At 36.5% G+C, this 23,761-nt stretch overlaps 3 protein-coding genes across 9 annotated transcripts; 1 reads left to right on the forward strand and 2 right to left on the reverse strand.

Moving 5' to 3' along the window:
• Positions 1–13: 13 nt before the first annotated feature.
• Positions 14–6,534, reverse strand: LOC137031251 (CKLF-like MARVEL transmembrane domain-containing protein 3). 2 transcript variants are annotated; one of them, XM_067402069.1, is made up of 5 exons: positions 4,366–5,350; positions 2,231–2,386; positions 2,023–2,118; positions 1,765–1,879; positions 14–1,033 (listed from the first exon to the last, which is right to left on the reverse strand). In XM_067402069.1, exons 1-5 carry the CDS (start codon positions 4,480–4,482, stop codon positions 1,005–1,007), a joined length of 513 nt encoding a protein of 170 aa, XP_067258170.1. In that variant the 5' UTR covers positions 4,483–5,350; the 3' UTR covers positions 14–1,004. The 2 variants fall into 2 exon arrangements, 1 of the variants encoding a protein (XP_067258170.1); XR_010896515.1 differs by lacking the exons at positions 14–1,033; positions 1,765–1,879; positions 2,023–2,118 and adding exons at positions 5,629–5,724; positions 5,833–5,988; positions 6,247–6,534 and having other exon boundaries at positions 2,252–2,386; positions 5,311–5,478.
• Positions 6,535–8,281: 1,747 nt separating this feature from the next.
• Positions 8,282–18,767, forward strand: tk2 (thymidine kinase 2). Of its 6 annotated transcripts, none has more exons than XM_067402073.1 (11): positions 8,282–8,544; positions 8,793–8,830; positions 8,949–9,023; positions 9,137–9,190; positions 10,153–10,242; positions 10,400–10,473; positions 10,583–10,671; positions 10,794–10,873; positions 11,053–11,133; positions 11,289–11,360; positions 18,086–18,767. In XM_067402073.1, the coding sequence occupies exons 1-11, from the start codon at positions 8,394–8,396 to the stop codon at positions 18,116–18,118; spliced, it is 837 nt and encodes a 278-aa protein (XP_067258174.1). In that variant the 5' UTR covers positions 8,282–8,393; the 3' UTR covers positions 18,119–18,767. The 6 variants fall into 6 exon arrangements, with proteins under 6 accessions (XP_067258174.1, XP_067258173.1, XP_067258178.1 ...); XM_067402072.1 differs by lacking the exon at positions 18,086–18,767 and adding an exon at positions 11,871–12,010; XM_067402077.1 differs by lacking the exon at positions 18,086–18,767 and adding an exon at positions 11,871–11,968 and having other exon boundaries at positions 11,302–11,360.
• si:ch211-189a15.5 (uncharacterized) lies at positions 12,702–15,646 on the reverse strand. The gene is made up of 2 exons (XM_067402070.1): positions 14,778–15,646; positions 12,702–13,948 (listed from the first exon to the last, which is right to left on the reverse strand). The coding sequence occupies exons 1-2, from the start codon at positions 15,111–15,113 to the stop codon at positions 12,704–12,706; spliced, it is 1,581 nt and encodes a 526-aa protein (XP_067258171.1). The 5' UTR covers positions 15,114–15,646; the 3' UTR covers positions 12,702–12,703.
• Positions 18,768–23,761: the final 4,994 nt, after the last annotated feature.

The following is a 23,761-nucleotide window of genomic DNA, read 5'->3' on the forward strand; positions in this document are numbered from 1 at the left end:
GCAAAATTATATGCTTAAAATAAACAATACTACAATAATTGCACACACACACACAAAAATATTTATTGATGTGGCAATCTGACAGAGCATGTTCTTAAAGCATATCCACTCTTCAGAAACACTAGAAGGTGGTTTACATGTGGATGCGTGCAGCATGCCTTATAATACTGTGGTAAACCTGGAGACGCTCCCTTATGCACTGCTGAAGCTCACATTTATAATACAGGTTCAATAGCTGAGCAGTGCCACTGTAAGAAAACTACATTGCAAGATGAACATGATGGGACAAATCTTGCCTTTTTTTGCAGTACTTTGGCAAGACATTGGAATTATATCGACATTACAAGAATAAAACCAATGTGTAGACGTGTGGAAATGAGACAGGTAACTGTGGCCAGCCAACCACCTGCTAATTTCTTTTATGATGTAAACTTATTTTGTTGCTACAAAACATTACAATTATTATTCCCAATACAGGGCTTCATCACCACGTCATGCATTATTTTTAAAAAGACAATTTAAGAGAACGTATTTTGAGAAAACATTCTCCCAGAATAGTTCTAATAAGTAAACATACACACACAGAGCTCCCAAATAAGGAAATTTAAAAAGACTGGTACATGCTGTAAAAACTTGAAGCGATCACGCGTGTAATCATACTATGAGTACACCTAAGCTGTTGGAGGCAGAACATTAACATTATATATGGCACAATACTGTCCTTTCTTCCAAAAAGCAGTCACCTAGCTTGACTGATGTGAAACTATCACTGGAATAATTCACAGCTTTGGGAAAATCGAATGAGAGGGACTTTGTATGGATGCATATACTATAGAAAACTCTATAGCTACTATTCTGTGATGTAACAATTGAATTAGACTGTTTAATTATAGTCACAAAAAGCTCAAAATTATGTACAATAAAAAAAAAATGATACCAAAGTCTGTTTTGGTTATCAGGCACTGTAGTGGTCACACGCCAGGATTTTGGACACAAACACAGCTTTAGTCCGAGTCAGAGTCTGAGTCATCATCTGTGAGAAAGAAGAATATGTTATTCTGGAAAAGAAACGAAGAAGCATAGCCTCTGAATAACAACAGGAAAAAGAAAAAATAGACGGGGAATTCCCAGTGAAGATAATCTGCCATGGACGTTTAATGCACATGACAATGCTAGAGGATTGCTACTACAGATTGCTTGGGGTTAATTCATGATACTGAAGGAGTTCAACCAGCCTGGTCACATAACTACAATAAATGCTTACACTGTGGATGATTATTTATGAAGTTATGAAACCACATCACCCTTCCATTTCCTGTGAGCAGTCTTGCTAATTGTTTTACTGGTTTAGTATGATGTGGAGAGGTTTGTGCAAGCATTTCATCAGCAGAGAAAAGAGAATACGCTGAGATCTCAAGAGGACACTACTGTTCAAACATTGGAAGTTTTTTTTTCCCCCCATCTCTTTACATTTAAAAAATGACTGTATTCTATTTTAATATAGCTTAAATTATAATATAAATTCTGGATTTTCAGCAGCCGTTACTCCAGTCTTCAGAGTCACATGATCCTTTTGGAAATCAATATTTTTGTCGACACTATAACAACTTTTTTTTTAGGATTCTGTGATGAACAGAATGTTAAAACAGTTCACATTTGATCAATTTAATGTATAAAAGTATTAATTTCTCTGTCAAACATAAAAAGAATCTTACTGACCCCAAACATTTGAACGGTATTGCAAATAAGAGCCCTGTATAATACCTTGTGTGTTTGGTGGTTCTTCACCGGAGTCACCTCCCTTGAGGAAATTGGCCAGATCATTAAAGATGAAATAAAAGTCCAGGGCAAAGATTATTGTGGCAAAGAAGCCAAAGACCTAAGAAGTGAACGAGAAAGAAAAACAGAGACCAATCTAAACATCACACAAGTCACATGTAGTATAACTATAAATCATGAATAAACAGTGCTGTCACTGATGGTGCTGATAAAGAGAATTTGACTGAACTGATGTGAGCCTACCCCGGCAGCCTTTGAGGCTCCATCCGGATATTTTGACACAGAAATTATAGAAATGATGAAAAAGATGATGGAGGCGCTGACACAGCGCAGGAAGTCCTTGATAAAACAACAGACACGGAGATTTTAAAAGGAGGACAGAATTTAGGTATTCATGACCAAATATTATGATTTGATCCAGCACAGTCATTTCATGGGTCAGTAAACTTACCATGAGGGGCCAGTGAAAGCCCTTAAATCTCTCATTGAACTTTGTAGAATAAGCGAACAGCAGAAAGAGAGCTGCCAAGAACTCAATGAAGGGAGCCGTGACGAAAGCAGCGGCTGTTGAAGCAGCAAAACACACAAAGCTGATGAACGACAGCACCTGAGGAAACATGAGGATGCATTTTTATTTAATTATTGTTCTTTATTTTGTCTATTGCTCAGTATTTGTGATATGGAGAGTGTGCAAAACTTTTAAAAGACAAAAACATCAGACTTACAGTTAATCAATGAAGCAGAAAAGGTCACATTTTTTATCGTATTCATAAGTTGTGTTCATATTTTACATTTGCTCCTATTGAGGTGGGATACGGGTATGGTTAGGGGCAGGTTTTTGGTATGGTTAGGTTTAAAGGTGGGGTAAGGGGTATTTGTCAGTGGTTACTTAGCTGTGAAATGTCGGTTTTCCCACATTAACAGAAGCAGGATTATTTTGCTTGCATCAAGGAGCAGATTTTTGAAAAGTCATTTGAAGTTAGTTGTCATTCTTATGTTAAAAGGATGTTCCAAGAATTTTGTTGCAAGAACATTTTCTCCAAACATTATGAGAACATTTAGAAATGATATCAACATAAGGACTTTCCAGTTACATTAAGTTTTTCATCCCAAAATTTACATAGTGAAACATTAGTAAAAGTTGTAGGAACATCGGGAAGTCGTCTATGTTCTGGCTTTGTGATCGCTCTCGTTGGGTTTCACTAATGAATAGGGAGAGGGAAATGTTTTTACTAGATCTTTTCTGTCACTACTTGAACATATTTTGATGTGTACCAAGTGTAACAGCTTATCAGAAAATAAAAAAAATGCAGGGTGGGGACTTGGTTCTATTTGTCGGTTATTGACTGGATTTTGAGATGTGGATGTTGCACTCAAAAATGGAGGCAGACAAACATGAGTTAACAGAGGTGAGTTTAAGCAGATTAAATGATTGGAGAAGTCCAGCATACGTCACCAGAGAGAAGTCTGTCGTTTTCACCAGAAGATCCAGTTATGACATTTTGATTAAAAATTACAAGGTCAAAAAAAAAAAAAAAAAGAAAAGAAAAAAGATCTATAATATGAATTTTGGAAAATAGATTGCTGTGAAATTTCAATTTAATGCTGACCTTTTTATTTTATTTTATTTATTATCATTATTTAACATTGGTGAAGAACAAATATAGCCTAACAACTGGCCAAATTTTTATTCAATGTTCAATTTATTTATAAAGCACGCTTAAAACAACATAAGTTGACGAAAATGCTATACTAAGTTTGCATAGACCCAATCACAACATTAAAATGTTCCCATCATTTAAAAAGTACACAGTCACAAAGCAATAAAAGCATGGGAAAAGAGATGGGTTTTTAAGAGGCTTTTAAACTCAGACAATGTAACTTTTCTAATAGATAATGGCAATTTGTTCCATGGCCTGGGGCTAGCAACTGCAAAGGCTCTGTCACCCCTGCATTTCAGTCTGGATCTGGGAGCCTGTAGCAGATGCCTAGTCTGTGATCTGAGTGATCTGGCTGGATTGTGTACATAATCAACTCTGACAGGAATGGAGGAGCAAGATTGTTGAGAGCTTTGTACACAAACAGCAGAATTTTGAATTCAAAATATATATTATTTATATATGTAAATAACACAATATTAATTACTTGTTTAGCACACATTTATAAGAAACCCAGTAGACTACTAGCCTAGATAAAACTCCCCCTTCAGATGAATGAGGAAACTTGAAAGTGTTTGACCTATATACTATAGAAAACAGCTCATTTACTCGTTCTCGTTTACTTTATTCATTCAGCAAAGCAGCAGAAAACTTTTCTGAACAAACATTAAAAGATAATAAGGCCTAAAGAATAATCAGTGAAAAACATGCAGATAGAAAAGAAGAAGAAAAAAAAAACTAAAATCAGAAGAATTGCAAGATCTATGTCGCAGAAAGCACTTATGTGTGAAGTGACTGCATCCAGCTGCCAACAGCACAATAAATAAAATGCAATTAAACATTAAGCAGATAATAAAATTCCACAAAACAATGCGACTATGACTTACTATCATGGATGAATTTAACAAATAAAAGTCGAAAAGCGTACCACTTCACCGAGCAGCAGTAGTCCTTTTCGGGAGGAGATGAATTCTTTACTAGGGAGAAGAGAATGAATTACAGTCTGTCGTGATCGGTTACTATCCGACGCCTCGATGTCCCCCATCACGCTGACGAAACTCTTCTGTTCCCGAATAAAGTTCACAGTGGTGCGTCCTACTATCAGCTATGAGACAGCTACTCTTCTCAAATCGACATAACTTTCCACGGAGTGGAAACGGAAATAATGACTGCGGAAACGAAGCGCACAAAAGAGCAGAATCTGCATTCCCGAAATCTGGAGACCGTTAATAAGTTAACAGAGCATGTGGGCGAGACATCTCTCACAGGACTAAGAAGCAACTGTATATCCGTGCAACAACTGCATACAATTTACATCTGAACGAATGGACAGATTTAAGCCTTTTTGGGGCATGGACTGTAAAACAGGTTTGGGGTGTGACTTCAAGCCCCTATCAAAAGGCTAGTTCAAAAACATGGAAGGTTTTTGATACTTTATAACTTTGGCTAACGTGTTGTTCCTAGCAGATAATAGAGTTTTCAGAATGTTTTTAGAAGTTTATCATGGAAAAAAAAAAAAATGTATGTGAGGTCAGTCAGGCATAAGTCATAAATGCAACCACTGAATGTAGCATAATTAACCTATTTTGTGAATACTTTTCTACAACGTTCTTAAATATACACTGTATGTGTTTATAGGCCTACTGAATATGGTTTGAATAGAGTGTTCTTGCTGCGGTGGACCCCAAATTTGCATAATAATTCTGGTAACAATAATATTTCAAAAAGTACATTTTTACTTATGGAATGAGGAAAAAAAATCAATCAGGGTTAACCGTTTTGAGACAATAACAATGTGATCCTCAATTTGATGCACATGGACAAATGTGAGGGAAGTAAATGATTACTATACAAGCCTATTTTACTATCTTACATTGGTTATAAAAATGGTCTGTTCACAAAATGAGAGATCTGGTCCTGCAGAGCTTTAATTTTTCCCTGTTTGGGCCTCTGTGGTGGTTCTTGACTTGTTGAATGTGATTTTTTTGAAAAGGATATATCCATCCAAAGACCAAAAGGCTGCAGCCACAAAGCCCACGATCTGTCAACCAAAAGACAGAAACATAATGTTTGGGTCATTCACAATGATGGATTAGGTTTGAAAAGGTCTGATATAGATTTAAGGCCTACATAATTACTAAAAAAGATAAAGAGAGAGTTCCAGGAATGGAGGATGTGTGTACATTCTCACCCCTCCGCTCAGAGTGCCCTTCACTGTGTATGTAGAAACTGCTACCAGGCTAAGAATACACATCAGTGCAGCTGCAAAGAATGAGTTGAACACATCCTGTGAAAGCAAAAGTGCATTACCAACAGTTGTGTTTGCAATAACAACTGCAGTTGCAGATATTTGCATAGTGTTAACACTGCAAATGTATTAGATTTGTGCTCTTACAATAAGGGGCCAGAAGAAGAAAGTGAACATCTTGTTGAGTTTCAGTAGGTAGAGCAGAAGAAAACCAAATGTGATGAAAAACTCCATGCATGTTACGGCAATGTAGGGAGGCCTAGATGCCACCGCATAACACACAAAAGCCACAAAAACACACACCTGTCAAGACAATAATACATACGAGTTTTTCCAAGGGATTTAAGTAAGAAATTTAGTAAGAGGTTAAGTAAAAAGCTTTTAGACCAGATGTTACATGATTGAAATTGTTACATGACTGACTCAAAGTTTCAAGGCCATGCCTGTGCACTGTACTATTTAAACAAGTCAGTGATTGTCTGAGCATTTGTCCTTGCCAAAACGTATTAAAGAATAAAGTATGCAATTAACTACCATGTTAAATGTTCATAAATGTCTCACCATTTCTGCTATTTTCAGTAGACCTCTTGTGGACTTCAAAAAGGGCAAATCAACTTCCATTGTGGCACTAATATGGTCTTTGTTCATATTTTATGCCGCTGAGTTGTTCTCATAATAGTTTGACAGACTTGAAACATTACTTCCTGACTGAGTGTTTCCTCTTAGTATCAGGAAATGACTAAATTCACATTTTTTTCTTTTTAAATGCTGTTTGAACTCAGCAGTTTTTCATCAGTATTGATGCGTTTAGAAAAATCTTAAATCTGGTGATAATGTTTCTGGATGCATTGAAAATTAACAAGTAAAAGTAAAGTGAATGCAAAAAAGGATATATTGTCTTTAGACAAAAGACTCAAGAGAGCACTGTGATTCTGCTCAGTGATTCTGACTGATCTAATTACTTGGTGACATATATTCATGCCAATCAAAATAAAAGTCAACTTGATTTCACTCTTTTAATTTAAGCAGTCACACATTATTTTACAGACCTTTTAATCAATTCTATTGTGACAGACAAACAATATGAAGCAAACACACGGTTTCTAATGTGTGTGGTTTTTCTGCATTACCTTATTAAACGGATAGTTCACCCAAAAATGAAAATTTGATGTTTATCTGCTTACCCCCAGGGCATCCAAGATGTAGGTGACTTTCTTGCACAAACCGATCGTTTCGTGTCTTAGGACATCAATGTGTCGTCAAGAGCCGCAGGGTTTAATTTGGAGTTGTCTGTGCATGTTTTTTTTTACTCTTATAGATGGAGTTCTCATTGGCACGCATTATTTGACTGACAGACAGCAACAGTTGGGAGTTAAAAATCATAATTTCTGTTCCATTTTTGGGTGAACTATCCCTTTAATGCTTTCAACAGGCTACACTTGAGCCCATTTTCGCAGAGGGTTTAGGTTAAACCAGGATTAGGCCTTAGTTCAATCAGGGTATTTAGGTAGCTTTTATAAATGTGCCTTAGAAAAAAAAATTACTGTTGTGTATCTTGAGACAAAACAATGGCATTGACTTGTGTTAAGATATGTCAGTACAAGTTGCTTTCAATTAAAACATTTTTCAATTGAAACCGGGGGTTGAAGAACCGAAATAAAGTTCTGCAGGGATGATGTATTGTAGGTCAAAACCTGGAAATGAATGATCATTTAGCACTTCCAGTTCCACTGTCCTGACGTCAATGGGGTTTTTCAATTGGATTTTGATTAAAAGCCTGAAATAAGGTCTGTGGTTAACTCAAGCTCAAGATATATTCAAATTTTATTCTACAACATAAAACACACCAGTAAGTGATTTTCTTTCAAGCTTTTACGTGTCTTGTAAAAGGCGGTTGCTAAGAAGTTGCTGAATGGGACTACAGAAGCTGTTGGGGACATTAAACGTCACCAGCCAAATAGGTAAACTCATTTACGAACTAGCCTGCTTTCACTATTGCAAACTAACTCTGGTGTAGTTAGTTTATAGCCTGAGGTTAGCCTGTTATTTCTGGCAATTGTATTTAGGCTTAAAAATTCATAAAAGTTGTATTCAGTTGTGAAAATTATCTTGATGGACAAAACATGTAAGTATCATGAACTTGTGTTGATCACAAAGCTTATTTTTGCAATAATTTAAAAGCCTTTTGAAAAATCCTATTGGGTTTTTGTCAAGGGAACCAGTGTTATGCTAACTTCTGGGTTGATCTACAAAAAAATGTCATCACTGCAGCATTTTTTTTTTTTTTTTTTTTAATTAGTTTTGAAAAGGCTTTCTTAAGTGAACTAACAGAGAGAACATGCAATTGTGCAATTGTAATTGTGTGTAAGGAACACCCACAGTATTGCAACTGTGCATAATAAAGACAATACTGTTTGTGTAGCATTGTGAATTCAAGTAATAAATAGAATTTTCTTAAATTATGCTTAAAGACTTGCTCGAAATTTCTGTAGGCAAGTATAATGATAATAATAACAACAACAATAATAATGCGTACTTATTTTGTCATTTTATATTTTAGTGACGATTTAAAAATTGTGACTTTTATTTTGACATGTTTTGGTTGCTCATTAGTGTAGCACGTAACACCGCAAGTTATGCGCATCATGAGCATCATCACACTAGCATATCTGTATATGTAACTACTAAACGTCGATTAAACAAGCGAGATGATTGTTAACTCGTTAAAAAGGTTTTGTCGCGTTGTTTTGCCTCTATGTTCACACAAATCTCTGTCAACAAATGTACTTATCCGACAAACACCTGCAATGGAATCACATTTCATCGGACATTCGCGCAGCAGCACATCTCTCACTCACAGTAAGTCATGCGCCAGCTTCCGTTCTACGTAATATTACGGCGACCACAACATTCATTCATATACATTTTTATAATATTTATAGATCTTCTTCATATCTTCACTAACCGAGCTACATTATGCAGGCAGGTTTGCTTTAATAGTACTGACATGAGCTTAAGCTTGTTGCCTTGTGCATCCTCGATCCTTTGACTGTTGCCATAGAGATCTGAATCCAAGAAGAGACTCATTATGTTGTCTTCTTCTGAAGGAAAACTGGTTAGAAACGGTGAAGAGAAGAAATCAGTGGTGAGTTACCAAAGATGAAGTTACTTTTCTGAAAGAGGATCACTTAAACGGCTGAGAACGCAGCGAACATAATAATTGTTAAAATGTTGTTTTGAAATTTACATCCACTTTTGTTCAGATTTGGTTAGAAGGAAATATTGCAAGTGGAAAGACAACATGTCTGGAGTACTTCAGCAAAACCAGTGACATTGAGGTAATGCAGTAAATGTATAATAAATAATATTTCTCACAGTACCTGTAATCTCTCTCCCTCTATTCTTGTTATTCATTTATTTAATAGACGACTAAACGTGTCTTGTGTTTCAGGTGCTGACAGAGCCTGTGTCAAAATGGAGAAATGTGAAGGGTTGCAATCCATTGGTAGGGATCCAGTAGCACTTTACTATGGATTTAAAGGGTTAGTTCACCCAAAAATGAAAATTCTGTCAGTAATGACTCACCCTCACGTCGTTCCACACCCGTATGCCCTTCATTCATCTTCGGAACACAAATTAAGATATTTTTGATAAGTCCGAGAGGTATATGACTCGTCCATAGACGGCAATATAATCATCACGGTACAGAAAGGTACTAAATACATTGATAAAACAGTCGATGTGACTGCAGTGGTTCAATCTTAATTTTACGAAGCGACAAGAATACTTTTATACTATAGAATACAATCTCTTCTCTTCTGTGTCATTCTCATACGTCGTCCAGCGCTTCCAGGTTCTACTTCAGAACGCGGACTCATTATTGGCCGGCTCCTGTGTCAGCATCACACACGTGTCGTGAAAGTGTTGATTATATTGCTGCCTATGGACGAACCATATACCTCTTGGATTTCATCAAAAATATCTTACTTTTTGGGTGAAGTAACCCTTTAATGTGCTTTGTCTTTCTTCGTCTTGTTCTGTTCTTTTTTGCATTAAGGCATCTTTACACGAACAAGTTAAGGCTGCTCTGTGCCTGCTTAAAATTCTGTGTAAAGATGCAATGCCGTATAAAAGCCAGACTTAATTATGCCTGCTCTGACCCACCTCAGCCCTTAGTATGTAATCATACAGTTGTAATTGTTGTGTAATGCATTTATGCCACCTCTGAGCAGCATTAAACAATCTGTGTAATAACACTTATATAACACTTCTTGCGTCCGCTTTACAGTGTAAATTTGGCATTTGACTTATTTTTGATTATTTTAAGGCATGCATATAAGGCTGCTCTGTGCCTGCACAAAATTCTGTTGCCACATAAAAGCCTGCTCTGAACCACCTTAGCCCCTAGAACTGTTCCACCTTTGCGATGTAAATTTGGCATTATAAATGTATTCTATTGTGTCACAGGGATTGATGTACCAGGATCCAACCAGATGGGGGCTCACTCTTCAGACATATGTGCAACTCACAATGCTGGATCGGCATGTCTCACCAATGGCATGTACAAGTCCTCTTTCACATCCCTACAGTCAGTTTTGTTTAGTTGCTTTACATGTATCTGTTTCTGTTCCGCAATACCGAAATGAGCTCCTGTGAACAGAGGAAATGGATTACTAATCATGACTGCAATAACCTGTTGTTTTTCTGTCATCAGTCACAGCCAATCAGAATGCTGGAAAGATCTATTTACAGCGCTAAGTACATTTTTGTGGAAAACCTTTTTAAAAGGTAGATTTTATTAGAAGTCTGAAATAACTTTATATGCTAACTATTTGACATCATTAAATGTTTCGCTACTAATGTTAAAGAAAATTGTATTATTTGGTTTGGATGACAGTGGAAAGATGCCTGAGGTGGACTTTGCTGTTTTAAGTGAATGGTTTGAGTGGATCATAAAGAACATTGCTATTCCTGTGGACCTTATTGGTATGGCAAATATTTCTGTATTTCACTGCATGTTGCTTGTTAGATGTGGATACATTTAAATTTTGTAATTTTTGTTGCGCAATGTTACTAATACATGTGTGTTCACGTCTGTTTTTATTCAGTTTACCTGCAGACCTCTCCACAGACATGCTACGAGAGACTAAAGCAGAGGTGCAGAGAAGAGGAAAAGGTTATTCCCTTGGTGAGCTGATGTTGAGCTATAATTCAACTATTGTGCATGCAAAATAAATAACAAATCTGAAACAAAAACCAAAGTAGTTTCTATTCCTGCTCATGTTTCATGTTATCAGAAGGCTAGATTACAAATATTACACATTATATATTTTGAAAGATATGCTTTCACTGATTTTCACACTTTAGGAATACCTAGAATCCATCCATAACCTGTATGAAGACTGGCTGATTCATCAGAAGTCATTTGAAGTTCCTGCTCCAGTTCTTGTGAGTTTCTGCTAATACTCATAGGTTAAAAAGCCTTACTGCATCAAATGATATATATTGTGATATACTGTATAATGTTGACGAGACAAACTCATGAATAATGTTCCATGCACTATATCTTTTTCTTTTTTTTTTTTTCACACATTGGTGGGCAGGTAATCCCAGCAGATCATGATCTTAAGAAGATGCTGCATAAATATGAGGAGAACAGAGAGAAGATACTGAAGGTGCATTGCTCTTGAGTAAAGGATCAGAGAGAATGATGGTCTTGTCAGTTTATAAATGTCTTGAGCTTTCTCAGAGACAGATAAAACAAGCACTGTTTTGACTTGAAACTGAATTCACATTGTGCAAACATTCCTCCTGCAATAGAAGTAGATTTACATAGTAGGATTTGTAAATTACATTTATATGATGGGTTTTATTTGAATGCTGCCTTTTATGGTTGTTGTTATTATTATGTGTATTTGCATTTGTAGTCCTTGTAAACTTGGTTTAAGCATTTAACAGAAAATTCTTTTTATTTTTAGTTTTATGGAAATCATTCCATATGATCTGAAACTACTGCACTTGGAAATATTTCCATCAGTTCTTTTGTTACGCGAGTGGACATTTTTAATTCAGAATAGCTATTTCAGGGCATGGAAATGTATTATTTGTGATTTGGACAGGTATTTTACATTTACATCATCATACTCGGGTCTAATGAAAGATCCCTTCCTTTTTTCTTTTTTCAGTTCTGTTCATTCTGCCACTTGCAGATACCATCACTAGCAAATACAGATCCTGATTGTTAATTTGTTACTGAAGGTGTTACTGTGACCAATAAGTTTTAATAAACTACATGAAATATTTGAAAATATTGATTTTATTACATTTTATATCCACAGTCACATAATTTTTATGACATGCTCTAATATAGCCTCAGTAGTACTGTAAGATCAATACAAAAATGTTTGCACCTTATTACTTTCAATAATAGGCAGTATAAGATTCACCAGAACACCATATTTTAACACTTATATTAACCTACATGAATCCAAGGTTAGACATTCATTCCTGCAGAACAAATGTTCCATTAAGACAAGTGCACATTTAGCTGTCTCTCTACATTTAGTAAGGCACAGTATTTAAAAATGAAGCTCTAAGAATCATTTTGACTCAAGCAAGCTCCCAGACAACATTTAATGGTGGGGCCAATGTAGGTGTGATAAGGGCTTGAGATATTGGCCCTACTGGGGCTAATTCACATAGGACAGACAGAATCCATGGACAAACCATGAAATGTTAGCTGGGTTCCTGAAAATTATAGCAGCAAAAATCCTTCACTTTAAAATCTATGATACAAGTTAGGGCACACACAGACATTCTTCCCATTACCTTCAGAATTTGTAAGATACCAAAGCTATTCTGAAATTGGCTTTATTAATTTAAAAACTTGCTATCAATAAAAATGCTTCATACATTACTAGAACAAAGATATTATTTCGAGATTCACTGCACTGTCACACTGTAGCACACATTAAAATCTCTGGCACGGATAAGGAAAAACCTTGAATACTTCGTGTCTCTAAACCATCACGTATGTTTGGTCTAGCTCGTCTTCTGGTTGTTGAGATGTGGGACTCTTGTGTGCGCTTGAGCCCTCATTGGCAGTCTGAATGTGGTGAGTTGGTGGTCCAAACACTGTTGTACATTCGTTAGGGATGTAGATTGACTGAGGAGGCTCTTTGATAGTGTCCTCCTGTGCAAGATCGCCATCAGATCCAGTACAGCTCCCGCAACCTGCAATGCTGCAGACTGGCTCCTGGGATGGGCTGCACAAGATGGGCAGACTCATGCCATCTGGGGATTTTGTGGGTGGGGTTTTGATGACCTCATTATGTCCACTGAATGGCTGGGCCTGTGCGGTCTCCTCTATGGGGTATTTAAGGGGTTCATCTGCACTGAGGTCCTTCATGTGCATTTTCCCCATTCGATCAGTGAGCTCAACCAGGCAGTCATCCGTTGAGCCTTTACGGTTGCGTCCTTGCAGCGGTGTCCCGGATTGAAGCACTAACGGTTTGTCATCTAAGGGCTGGGCCTCTACAAGTGTGTTTGAGATGTGTAGCTTTCTATGACCTGGGGTGGTCTCGTTGTGTATGGCTATGGACTGGGGGCCACTCATGTCAGTACTGACCTCGTGGAACAGGCCTGCATTGTGGCCCCTGTATCCAGCCCACTCCTGGGCCTTGAGAGGCTGCATAATTCTTTGAGACTTTTGGAAAATGGGCTTTTGTCGGATAGCCAGGTCTGGGTAGTTCTCCCGCATCTCCAAGATAGACTTATCATCAGTCATGAATGAGCTGGATGGTCTTTCTACATCAGATATAGTACTGTCTTGAGACTTGTCGACTTCCTGATTTTGAGGTTCATGGCTTTTAAGTGATTCTTGTTGCTGTTGTTCCCCTGGGTTTATCAGTGAACCACCTTCAACATGCCCATCATCCTTATAATCATCCTCATTTAGATTACAGATGCCATTGATAGGTTCTGAAACATCTTCCCCAGCACTGAAGGTCAAAGGAGAAGCTCTTGTATGGAGGATCTCCAGACATTCTACATGTGATCTCTGGTTCATGAGTTCCAGAAGATACTCACACTCTAACCTGGCAAGGAACAGGTCGAATCCCATACTCTTGGCTTTTTCAGGGTCAAAATTTTCAGACAGTCTGTACTCAGTGTCTGTTTCCATGCAGTATCCGATAATCTGAAGAATACTCCTGGCAAAAGGCAATACAGGCTTGATGTAATAGACAAAGTGTCCAGTAAATGTCTGAGAGAACAGGAAGAAGAAGAAAAAAACAGTCAAAATTAATGGTAGTATTTGACAAGTTTCAGATCTCTTTTTTCACTTCTAAAATAATTAAACCTTATGTCCTGACTTTGTGTCAAATGAATGTAACAGAACCATCCATAATAACCTTCATGTTCTGTTGAGATTAAGAGTGCAAACACCTAAAAAAATTTGGATTTTAAATATCACTGAATTCTTTATTTTTATACCCAGTGTCTTTGAGACACCAAATAAAAGTAATAGAGGACAGTCGAGATATGTTATTGAAATTTAGCCTCATATATAGGCTATACATATAAATATATATTTTCAGGCTGTATGTATGTATATATATATATATATATATATATATATATATATATATATATATATATATATATATATATATAAGATATAGTAATATAATGGACACAATATAATAATAAATTTTCTGCTATAAAAGTTATGCCAGAAAAGTTTAAACCAGTGGTATTTTTCATTGGTTTAGACTTGTCAACAGACCAGCAAAACCATCTTATGCTGGTTTAAGCTGTTTTCAGCTTCATCCACACTAAAAAAAATAACAAAAGAAATCTTAAAACAGTGTAAAATCCTGGATTTAACTGGTCTCCGCTTGCCTTCCAGCCTGGCTAAGTTGCCTTTAGATGGTCTAACTGATCTCACAGCTGGCCTGGCCAACTGAAAAGTACCCCAGACCAGGCTAGGAGAACAGAGAAGAACAGCATACCGTTTGTGGCTAGTTTAAGCAGTTATTGTCATCAGATGGAAGAGTAGAGAGAATAGACCTGTCGATAGCAGCTTTATTTACCTTTAATGTTTTAATCTCTTTCTTCCACGGAAACAAAAACAGGTTGACACAGAACATCTCCAGTAACTCAGCGGCTTTTCTAAAGTCGTGGACGTGTCTCTGGCAGTCTCTGTACTGCGCGTACTTATACAGAGTCTCGTAGAAGTCCAGCGTGTTGAATCTCTTCCGCGGCTCTTCCTCCGACAACAGCAGCACGCGCCTGGCTTCATCTGTCACCTGTGTCTCTGAACACACTTTCAGATCGCCTTCAGAACTAACTTTGTCGTAGTACTGTAAATACTTAACGAACACTTCTTTCCGCGAAACCGGCGTTTGATCGTCGACGCTGTTGGTCATGTTTGTTTCAGAAAGTGATCAAGTTGATCAACTCCTGTCTCCCGATGAGGAAGCGAAAGTAGTAGGCTATGCAAATAAGGAGTGATGATGATGAATATGCAGGTATCGCGAACGACGCAAATACGGAAGAACATCAATAACCTATATTTTCTGATTCTAGTTTAATCACGGACCAGGTTTACTTTAATAAAAGGATTGCATGTCTATAAATGTCCATGACCATTAAGCGAAACGGTCCTGTATCACAGGCATCAGCGATGTAATAGCGATCTCATGTTTATCTTGGCCTCAACAGACATCTGAAATACGTAGGCCTATATAGTAAACATCTTTAAGTACACTTAATTTCACCAGCTGCATTTGTCCGAGAAACGGTTGATGATATACCTAGTCACCATTGTTATTCTTCCTTCGAATGTGGGTAACATTACTGACATCTAGTGCAGAAAAGAAGTACCTAATTCTCATGACTTCAGCGTAAGAATGCCCAGAAGATGGCGACGTATCACAAAATTAACGCTTATTCAGGTCAAAAACAGTTTTTAGTAATGTCACAATGGAAAATACCTTATCATCCATGAATGGGTATCCCTGGGGAAAACCCAGCTTAACCTGAAAAAAATGTTATGGAACATTTTAAGTAGCCTACTCTTGTGTAAAAACATTCAGTAGAATAGTTTCAAAATACCATGGTATTACAATCTGATGACAGTCACAGTACTTTTTGTAAGATCAGCCTGCAAAAAAGGAAATTCCATGTGGAGATACAGAGTTATGTGATATATCTCACAGTAACGTATGGGGAGAGATAGACTGATGAGGCAAGTATGTGTAAATTCTGTTATTCTGAACTTTCTATTCATCATAGACACAAAAAAGAAAAATATTAAGCACCACAACTTATTTCAACTAACAAATGTTTCTTGAGCAGCAAATCAGAATGATTTCTGAAAGATCATGTGACACTGAAGACTATGATGATGCTGAAAATTCAACTTTACCTTCACAACAATAAATTGCATTTCAAAATATGTTAAAGTTGAAAAGAGTTATTTTGAATTGTAAAAATATTTCACAGTAATAGTGTTTACTGATTTATGGAAGCCCGTTTCCGCCACTTAAAAAAATTCAAAAAAAAAAAAAAAAAAAAAAAAAAAAAAAAAAAGCTTTTACTGCCATCTAGTGGGCTTAATACTAAAACAACCAATACCTATCATGTTTCATTAACTTTGCAACTCAAGGGTAGAATCATGCAATTCTGCAAATTACAGTCGAGGTATTTGGGGAATAAAAGTTGCTTTTAACAGAATGGATACACTACTGAATTTGACACAATAATAACAATATAATAATAATAATAAGAATCAGCTGTGGCGGAGGCGCAATAAATCAGACAAAGCTGAAGTCACACTTTTTTTTTACTCCAACAGCTTCAGACTTAAAGGGATAGTTCACCCAAAAATGAAAATTTGATGTTTATCTGCTTACCCTCAGTGCATCCAAGATGTAGAGGACTTTTTTTCTTCAGTCGAACGCAAATTATGATTTTTAACTGCAACCACTGCCGTCTGTCAGTCAAATAATAGCAGTGATTGGGAACTTGAACAATAAGAGTCGAAAAAACTTCCATAGACAAATCCAAATTAAACCCTGCGGCTCGTGACGACACATTAATGTCCTAAGACACGAAACGATCGGTTTGTGCGAGAAACCGAACAGTATTTATATAATTTTTTACCTCTAATACACCACTATGTCCAACTTCGTTCAGCTTCCGGCTAGTAAGGTCTGATCGCGCTCTGACAACGGAAGTGATGTCTCGCGCTCATTGAAGTATATGGGCAAGACATCACTTCCGTCATCACAACGCGTTTTTTGACCTCACTAACAGGAAGCTGAACGAAGTTGGACATAGTGGTGTATTAGAGGTAAAAAATTATATAAATACTGTTCGGTTTCTCGCACAAACCGATCGTTTCGTGTCTTAGGACATTAATGTGTCGTCACGAGCCGCAGGTTTTAATTTGGATTTGTCTATGGAAGTTTTTTCGACTCTTATTGTTCAAGTTCCCAATCACTGCTATTATTTGACTGACAGACGGCAGCGGTTGCAGTTAAAAATCATAATTTGCGTTCACCTACATATTGGATGCACTGGGGGTAAGCAGATAAACATCAAATTTTCATTTTTGGGTGAACTATCCCTTTAACTGCAGCATGACTATCATTGGATGCACTGTTACAGACAGAGACACTGACCATCAGTTAATTGCGAGAAAAAAACTGAGAATTCTGACTTTTTATCACGCAATTGCGACTTTATAACTCAGAATTCTGACTTTATATCATGCAATTGCCACTTTATTTCTCAGAATTCTGACTTTATAACTCGCAACTGCAATTAATGTTTTTTTTTAGTGGCTTTTTTTTTTTTTTTTTAGTGGCGGAAATGGAATAAGCGAAAACGTATTATAAGCACTTTTGTCACCAAATAAAAAGTTTGTTATTGGTGCTAGAGAATAATTCAAAAATGATTTGAATATCAAAAACTATATGTAAAAGGGAAAGAAGCTACTTCCATAATCTCACTTTCTTTACCTTTTCTGGCCTGAAAATAATTGGTAACACTTTATTTTAAGGTGACATAATTACAAGTTAATGTGCTAACCATACTGAAAACAGTAAATTATCCCTGGTTTCACAGACAAGGCTTAGGCCTAGTTCCAGACTAAACTGCATTTTTGAGTTGTTTTCACTGAAAGCAACTTGGACTAACATAAGGCACATTTATAAAAGGTACTTAAATGTCCTAATTGAACTGTGGCCTACTCCTGGCTTAATCCACCCCTTTCTGTGAAACAGGGTCATAGTTAATTGATATTACTCAGTATATCAGATCAAATGCATGATTACATGATTACCTTCAGTTAATGTTATTATGAACAGCAGCTACAATAATTATTTTCCATTAGCTTTTCTGTTTTGTCTCGGGATGCCCATCCTGAGGTAACTAGAGAGTACGTCAGCTCCAGTTTGGATCCAGCCTCTTATGAAGACTTCAGATGCCTCAACACCCGTGACGAGACGACCTCAACCCCTGCGAGGACTTCAGATGACGCAACTCTGGATCAACATGCACCAATGCAAAATTGATCTATATATCCTAATCATTTGTTAACATGCATTCATTAGTTCAATGAGCTCATTGTTTCTGCCTTAAATTAACACATTGTTAGCTAACCGCGTGATTTGTATATGTACATTTCTGAAATTACGTAACTTGCACAGAATGACCTCTGTTAGCAGATCACTCTAAATTGTAATGTTGACATGACATTTTCTGTAAAGCTGCTTTGAAACGATATGTATTGTGAAAAGCGCTATACAAATAAATTTAAATACTAGTGTTAATACACTGTAATGTCAAAAAAGTGTAACCAAATAATCAGTAGATGGTAAAATTAATATTAATTACATGTAACAATACATGTCTCTTTAAAAATAACTTTTACTTCTGTAGAGTAGTTAGTGTGATATAGTTGTGTGGATCACGTGTGTCAGCTCTGGCTGATATGTATTCCTCTGGTATAGTTTAATAGAAGAGGAGCTCTGGGATAAGAGGCTAATTAAGGTGAGAGCTATGGCACAGGCCATCTGTTCAGGACGCTTTCTGTGAGCCCACCATGCAAACAGGCAGGAGATAAAGAGAGAAATATCCACATTAGTGCTAGTGAGAGGCTCGTAATGCATTATGAATGACAGGAGTCAATGAGCAAAATGGTTCAGGAAACATTCTGTCCATCTGGAAGCCCTAAATCTACATCTGTTGGTAAACTGCAAATTCTCTGAAACTTGCCAGAGGTAACTGTGCACAACAAAAAAGTATGTTGCTGTCACTGTAAAATAAAAATAAACATTAAAAATGCATGGCAGCACAGGGTGCCAAATGTTGATCAGTAATGAAAATAACAGTTAAAGAAAAAAAAAAAGAAATGGACAATGATTGGAAGAAGCTTCTGCCTGTTGTGAAACATTTTTTTGTAAAATGTAAATCTTTTGCAGTCAACAATTAACTAGCAACAATACACATAAATGAGCTGATATAACTATCACTATAACTATCATTGATATAAAGCAACTTACAGTATAACATCAGTTTTTCTGAGCTCATCACTGACTAAAGCACAGGCTCTGCTCTCCAGCACAATGGTAACCTCACAAAACTCAGAAACAGAAACATTGAACACTAACAGATCTCTCTAGATCTCAGCATCTTTATTTATTTCAAACCACTCTGACTTCAGTTAATTCTTAATAAGAAGCTTTGAAAGAATGAAATAATGTTTACATGTTGATGTTTTATTGAAAATAATAAAGTTTGAAGTCACCTTTATGGAAGTAAACATTTGCTTTTATTTGGGCCTTTGACTTTTTAATTTTTTTTTTTCTGGTTGCTGTAACTGTGTGTTTCTAAAGTACATTTGTTACAACAACTTTGTGAGAAAAAAATTGTTCAGATGCTGTTGGCTACTTATTGATGATTCACTGATCTCTCTCAGAATCTGATCTCTGAGAACATTGTTTAGATTTAAAAATTTCTCGTAATTAAAGGTCCCATTCTTCGTGATCCCATGTTTCAAGCTTTAGTTAGTGTGTAATGTTGTTGTTAGAGTATAAATAAAATCTGTAAAATTTTAAAGCTCAAAGTTCAATGCCAAGCGAGATATTTTATTTAACAGAAGTCGCCTACATCGAACGGCCAGTTTGGACTACATCCCTCTACTTCCTTCTTTAATGATGTCACTAAAACACTTTTTTGACTAACCTCCGCCCACAGGAATACACAAAAAAGGGGGCGTGGTCTTGTTGCGCTCCCAAGGAGAAGAGCAAGAGTTGCGTTTGTAGAGTGTGTTTGTCGCCATGTTGTCGAAACAGTGTTATTTTCATCCCGCAGTCCAATCACCTTTGTTTGGCCTTCCCAGGGACGCTGTACTTAGAGATCAATGGTTACAATTTATGTTTAACTCGGTTCCCAAAAATTATTATTGTGGTATCCTTACTGCAATAGTTAATGTTGGACTGCAGTGCACATAATGGCCACAAGGGGGGGACTATGTTTATGTATATGGCTGTTTTCCGTATGAGGTACTCTTCTGAGTGAGTGCTAACATTGTGCATTTTCTGTCGCTGCTTGTGGAGATTAAAGAGTTCAGTCTCTCGGGAATTATTGTCTTTTGTTTTCATTCGGCACAACACCACAATAGAATACCCCAGGGATGACGTGTTTTTGTAGGCCAACCCGGAAGTTAGCGGCGCACGGGTTCCCTCGACTGAAAGCCTATTCATTTTTCGCAGAATTCATTCAAAATCGCAGAAAATAAGCTCTGTGTTTAACAAAGGGTTATGACACTTACAAGTTTTGTCTATCAAGATAATCTTTACAAGTTAACATAACATTTATAGATTTTGAAGCCTAAATAAAGTAGTCAGATATAAAAAGCTAACAGTAGGCTATAAACGGACTACAGCACACCATGGTTGCGGATCAACGTCGTCACCACCAAGCGTCCTCAAACTTTATTTAGAAAACAACTCTATTTAAAAACATGCTCGCTGATTATGATCTGTGCTGTGTATGAGCACTTATCCACTTTTTCATGAGAAATGCTGTCCAAAATGTCCCGTTTTGAATGATGACGTCTAAAGTCCCCGCCAAAGGAAGTAGTCCCTTTTAGCAATTTGTTAGCAACCGCCGATTTTAAGTCACAGTAAAAAATGTTAAAAAAAAATCACACACGGGTTATAACTGGTGTGTTTTATGTCATAGATCAAAACGTGAAAGTATTTAGAGGCTTTGTTAACCACAGACCTTATTTCAGGCGATTTAGCAAAAGCCCATTCAAAAAACCCATAGACTTGATGGTGTTGGAACCGGAAGTCCTAAAATACTAACTCGCTTCCGGGTTTTGCCTACAAAAACGCGTCATCCCTGGGGCACTCTATAATCCACATGTAAAACTATGTGCAGCACACGTTATGGTAAGAGGTGTGACCTTTCCGGGCAAGGAGCGCTAAGCTGCTGTCGAATCACAACACAGGAACCGCTGGCACAATCAGAACTCGTTACGTATTTCTGAAGGAGGGACTTCATAGAACAAGGAAGTCATCAGCCCGTTTTTATGACAGTGAAAACAGCGGTATACAGATAAGTAAATTATGTGAAAAATACTGTGTTTTTTTACACGCGAAACATGAACACATGTTATATTGCACACTATAAACACAATCAAAGCTTCAAAAAACCACGAAAAACGGGACCTTTAATGAATGTGTAAAACCTATTCTGTTATAAAATTTTGGAAGTTTTTGAGGCATTATGTATGAATTATTTGGAAAGTGTCATATCGACACACACAGACATAAAGAATCAGTGTATGAACCTCAACAATGGTGACAATTTTCAGATAAACAAATTAACTCTGAACGTCACAAAACAAGATAAAGTCACAAAAAAGCTTTTTAATGATTGCTACCATTGTAGAGGTTCATACGCCGATTCTTGATGTCTGTGTGAGCCTAAAAGACACAACTGAAAACACTTTCTATATAGTGAATTAAACGTCCAAATACCCGTTTTTTTTTTGTTTTTTTTTTAATGTTAATTTTGTCACAAGGCTAATATATTCAGAGATCAAACTCTGGAAGAGATCAGTGAAACAGGCCACAATGTGATGATTGATTTCTTATCAATAAGCTACCAATCTCATCTGACCAGAATTCCTCTTGCTATTTTTACTAATACGTTTCAGAAACACTGAGCTAAAACAGCCACAGAAAGACTGATGTTAAAAAGTCAAGGGTCAAGAGCCCAACTAAAGCAAATGTTTACCTCCATAATGGTGACATCAAACTTTATTATTTTCAATAAAACATCAACAATAAAACCTCTGTTCATTCTCATTAAGATTTTTTTGACAGAAATAAAGTCAAACTGGACGGTATTAAGTGAACATGCTGAGATATAGAGAGATAATTTCTGTTGTTGCTAGTCATGTGCCAGTGTTTTCAGCTTTTTAAATAAGCAGAATTTATCTTAATTTTAAGGTTTTTGTTTGACACCCTGTGCTGCCAGTCATTTGATCATTTTTTATATACATTTTGTATGTAATTTAAGAAAACAAAAAAAAAAAATACTGTATTTAAAAAAACAAAATATTGTATTAATTTTTTTTTTAAAATCTAATCAAGAATCAAGAGCCCATCTAAAGCAAACGCTCACCTTCGGTGACTTTAAACTTTATTATTTTCTATAAAACATCAACATCTAACCTGTCGTTCCTAGAAAGTTCAGAGATGGTCACGATGTGGAGTTCTTTTAAGGTTTGGGGGATGTTATTTGATGGAGCTTCAGGGAACATTCAGGACATTCTGGGAATGTTTAGGGGACTATAACTATAGGACGTTCTGTTAACTTCCCAAATGTCCTCTTTGTAACATTCCTGGCAGAGGTGGGAAGTCCAGGGGTCAGAGAGTAAAAGTCCTGCCATATTTTTATTCCACCCACTGAAGCATTAATGAGATAAATAAATGTTTAATTGAGTGATGATTGACCATTATTGAAGACACTTGATGATAACAAGCAGAATCACCAAAGGAGAAAATCATTATTTTTAAGTTACCATCATCAAGGTCAGGGTTTGTTTTAGTTGAGCTCTTGACCCTTAACTTTTTAATAATAGATTTTGTTTGGGCAGTTTTAACTCCATTAAAACCAACCAAACAAGCAAGGTTAAAAGATGATCAGGTGGTGTTGGTTATGTTTGCACATAATCATTATTTGATCTGAATCACTAAACTCATTTAGAGCTCAATTTTAGTTAGATTTACATTATAGATTACAGCAGCACTGTGATTCTACAGCAGAAAATCAACTTTATCAATACAATTTTGTTTGCCCTTATCACAAAAAAAGATTTATTTTAGACACACAGACATCAAAAATCAGTCTGTGAATCTCAACAATGGTGAGAGTAATAAAGCGTGTTGCAATGCATTCTAGGTGCCACCAATCAAATTCATCCATGCCTCCCATCATGCATTGCTGCATTCATAAATTATGAGCTGAATTGTCTTTATTTCTTTATTCTCACTATTTAAATTTTGCTGTTTTTCTGTGACTCTTTAGTAGCTTGTTTTCTAATGTTCAGAGTTGATCTGTTTATCAGAATATGTTGCATCACCATTGTTGAGATCCACAGGCTGCTTCTTGATGTCAGTGTGTCTAAAACTTTTCTTTTTTTTGTGATAAGGACAACTTTCAAAAAAAAAAATTGTATTGATAAAGTTGATTTTCTGCTGTAGAATCACAGTGCTACTGTAATCAAAACAAATGAGCTCAGTGATTCAGATCAAATAATGATTATGTGAAAATATAACCAATACCACCTGATCATCTTTTAACTTTGCTTGTCTGGTTGGTTTTAAGGCAGTTAAAACTGCCCAAACAAAATCTAATATTAAAAAGTCAAGGGTCAAGAGCTCAACTAAAACAAACCCTGACCTTGATGATGGTAACTTAAAATAATGATTTTCTCCTTTGGTGATTCTGCTTGTTATCATCAGGTTTCTTAAATAATAGTCAATCATCA

This window comes from Chanodichthys erythropterus, chromosome 11 (assembly GCF_024489055.1).
Source record: "Chanodichthys erythropterus isolate Z2021 chromosome 11, ASM2448905v1, whole genome shotgun sequence".
NCBI classification, from domain to species: domain Eukaryota; kingdom Metazoa; phylum Chordata; class Actinopteri; order Cypriniformes; family Xenocyprididae; genus Chanodichthys; species Chanodichthys erythropterus.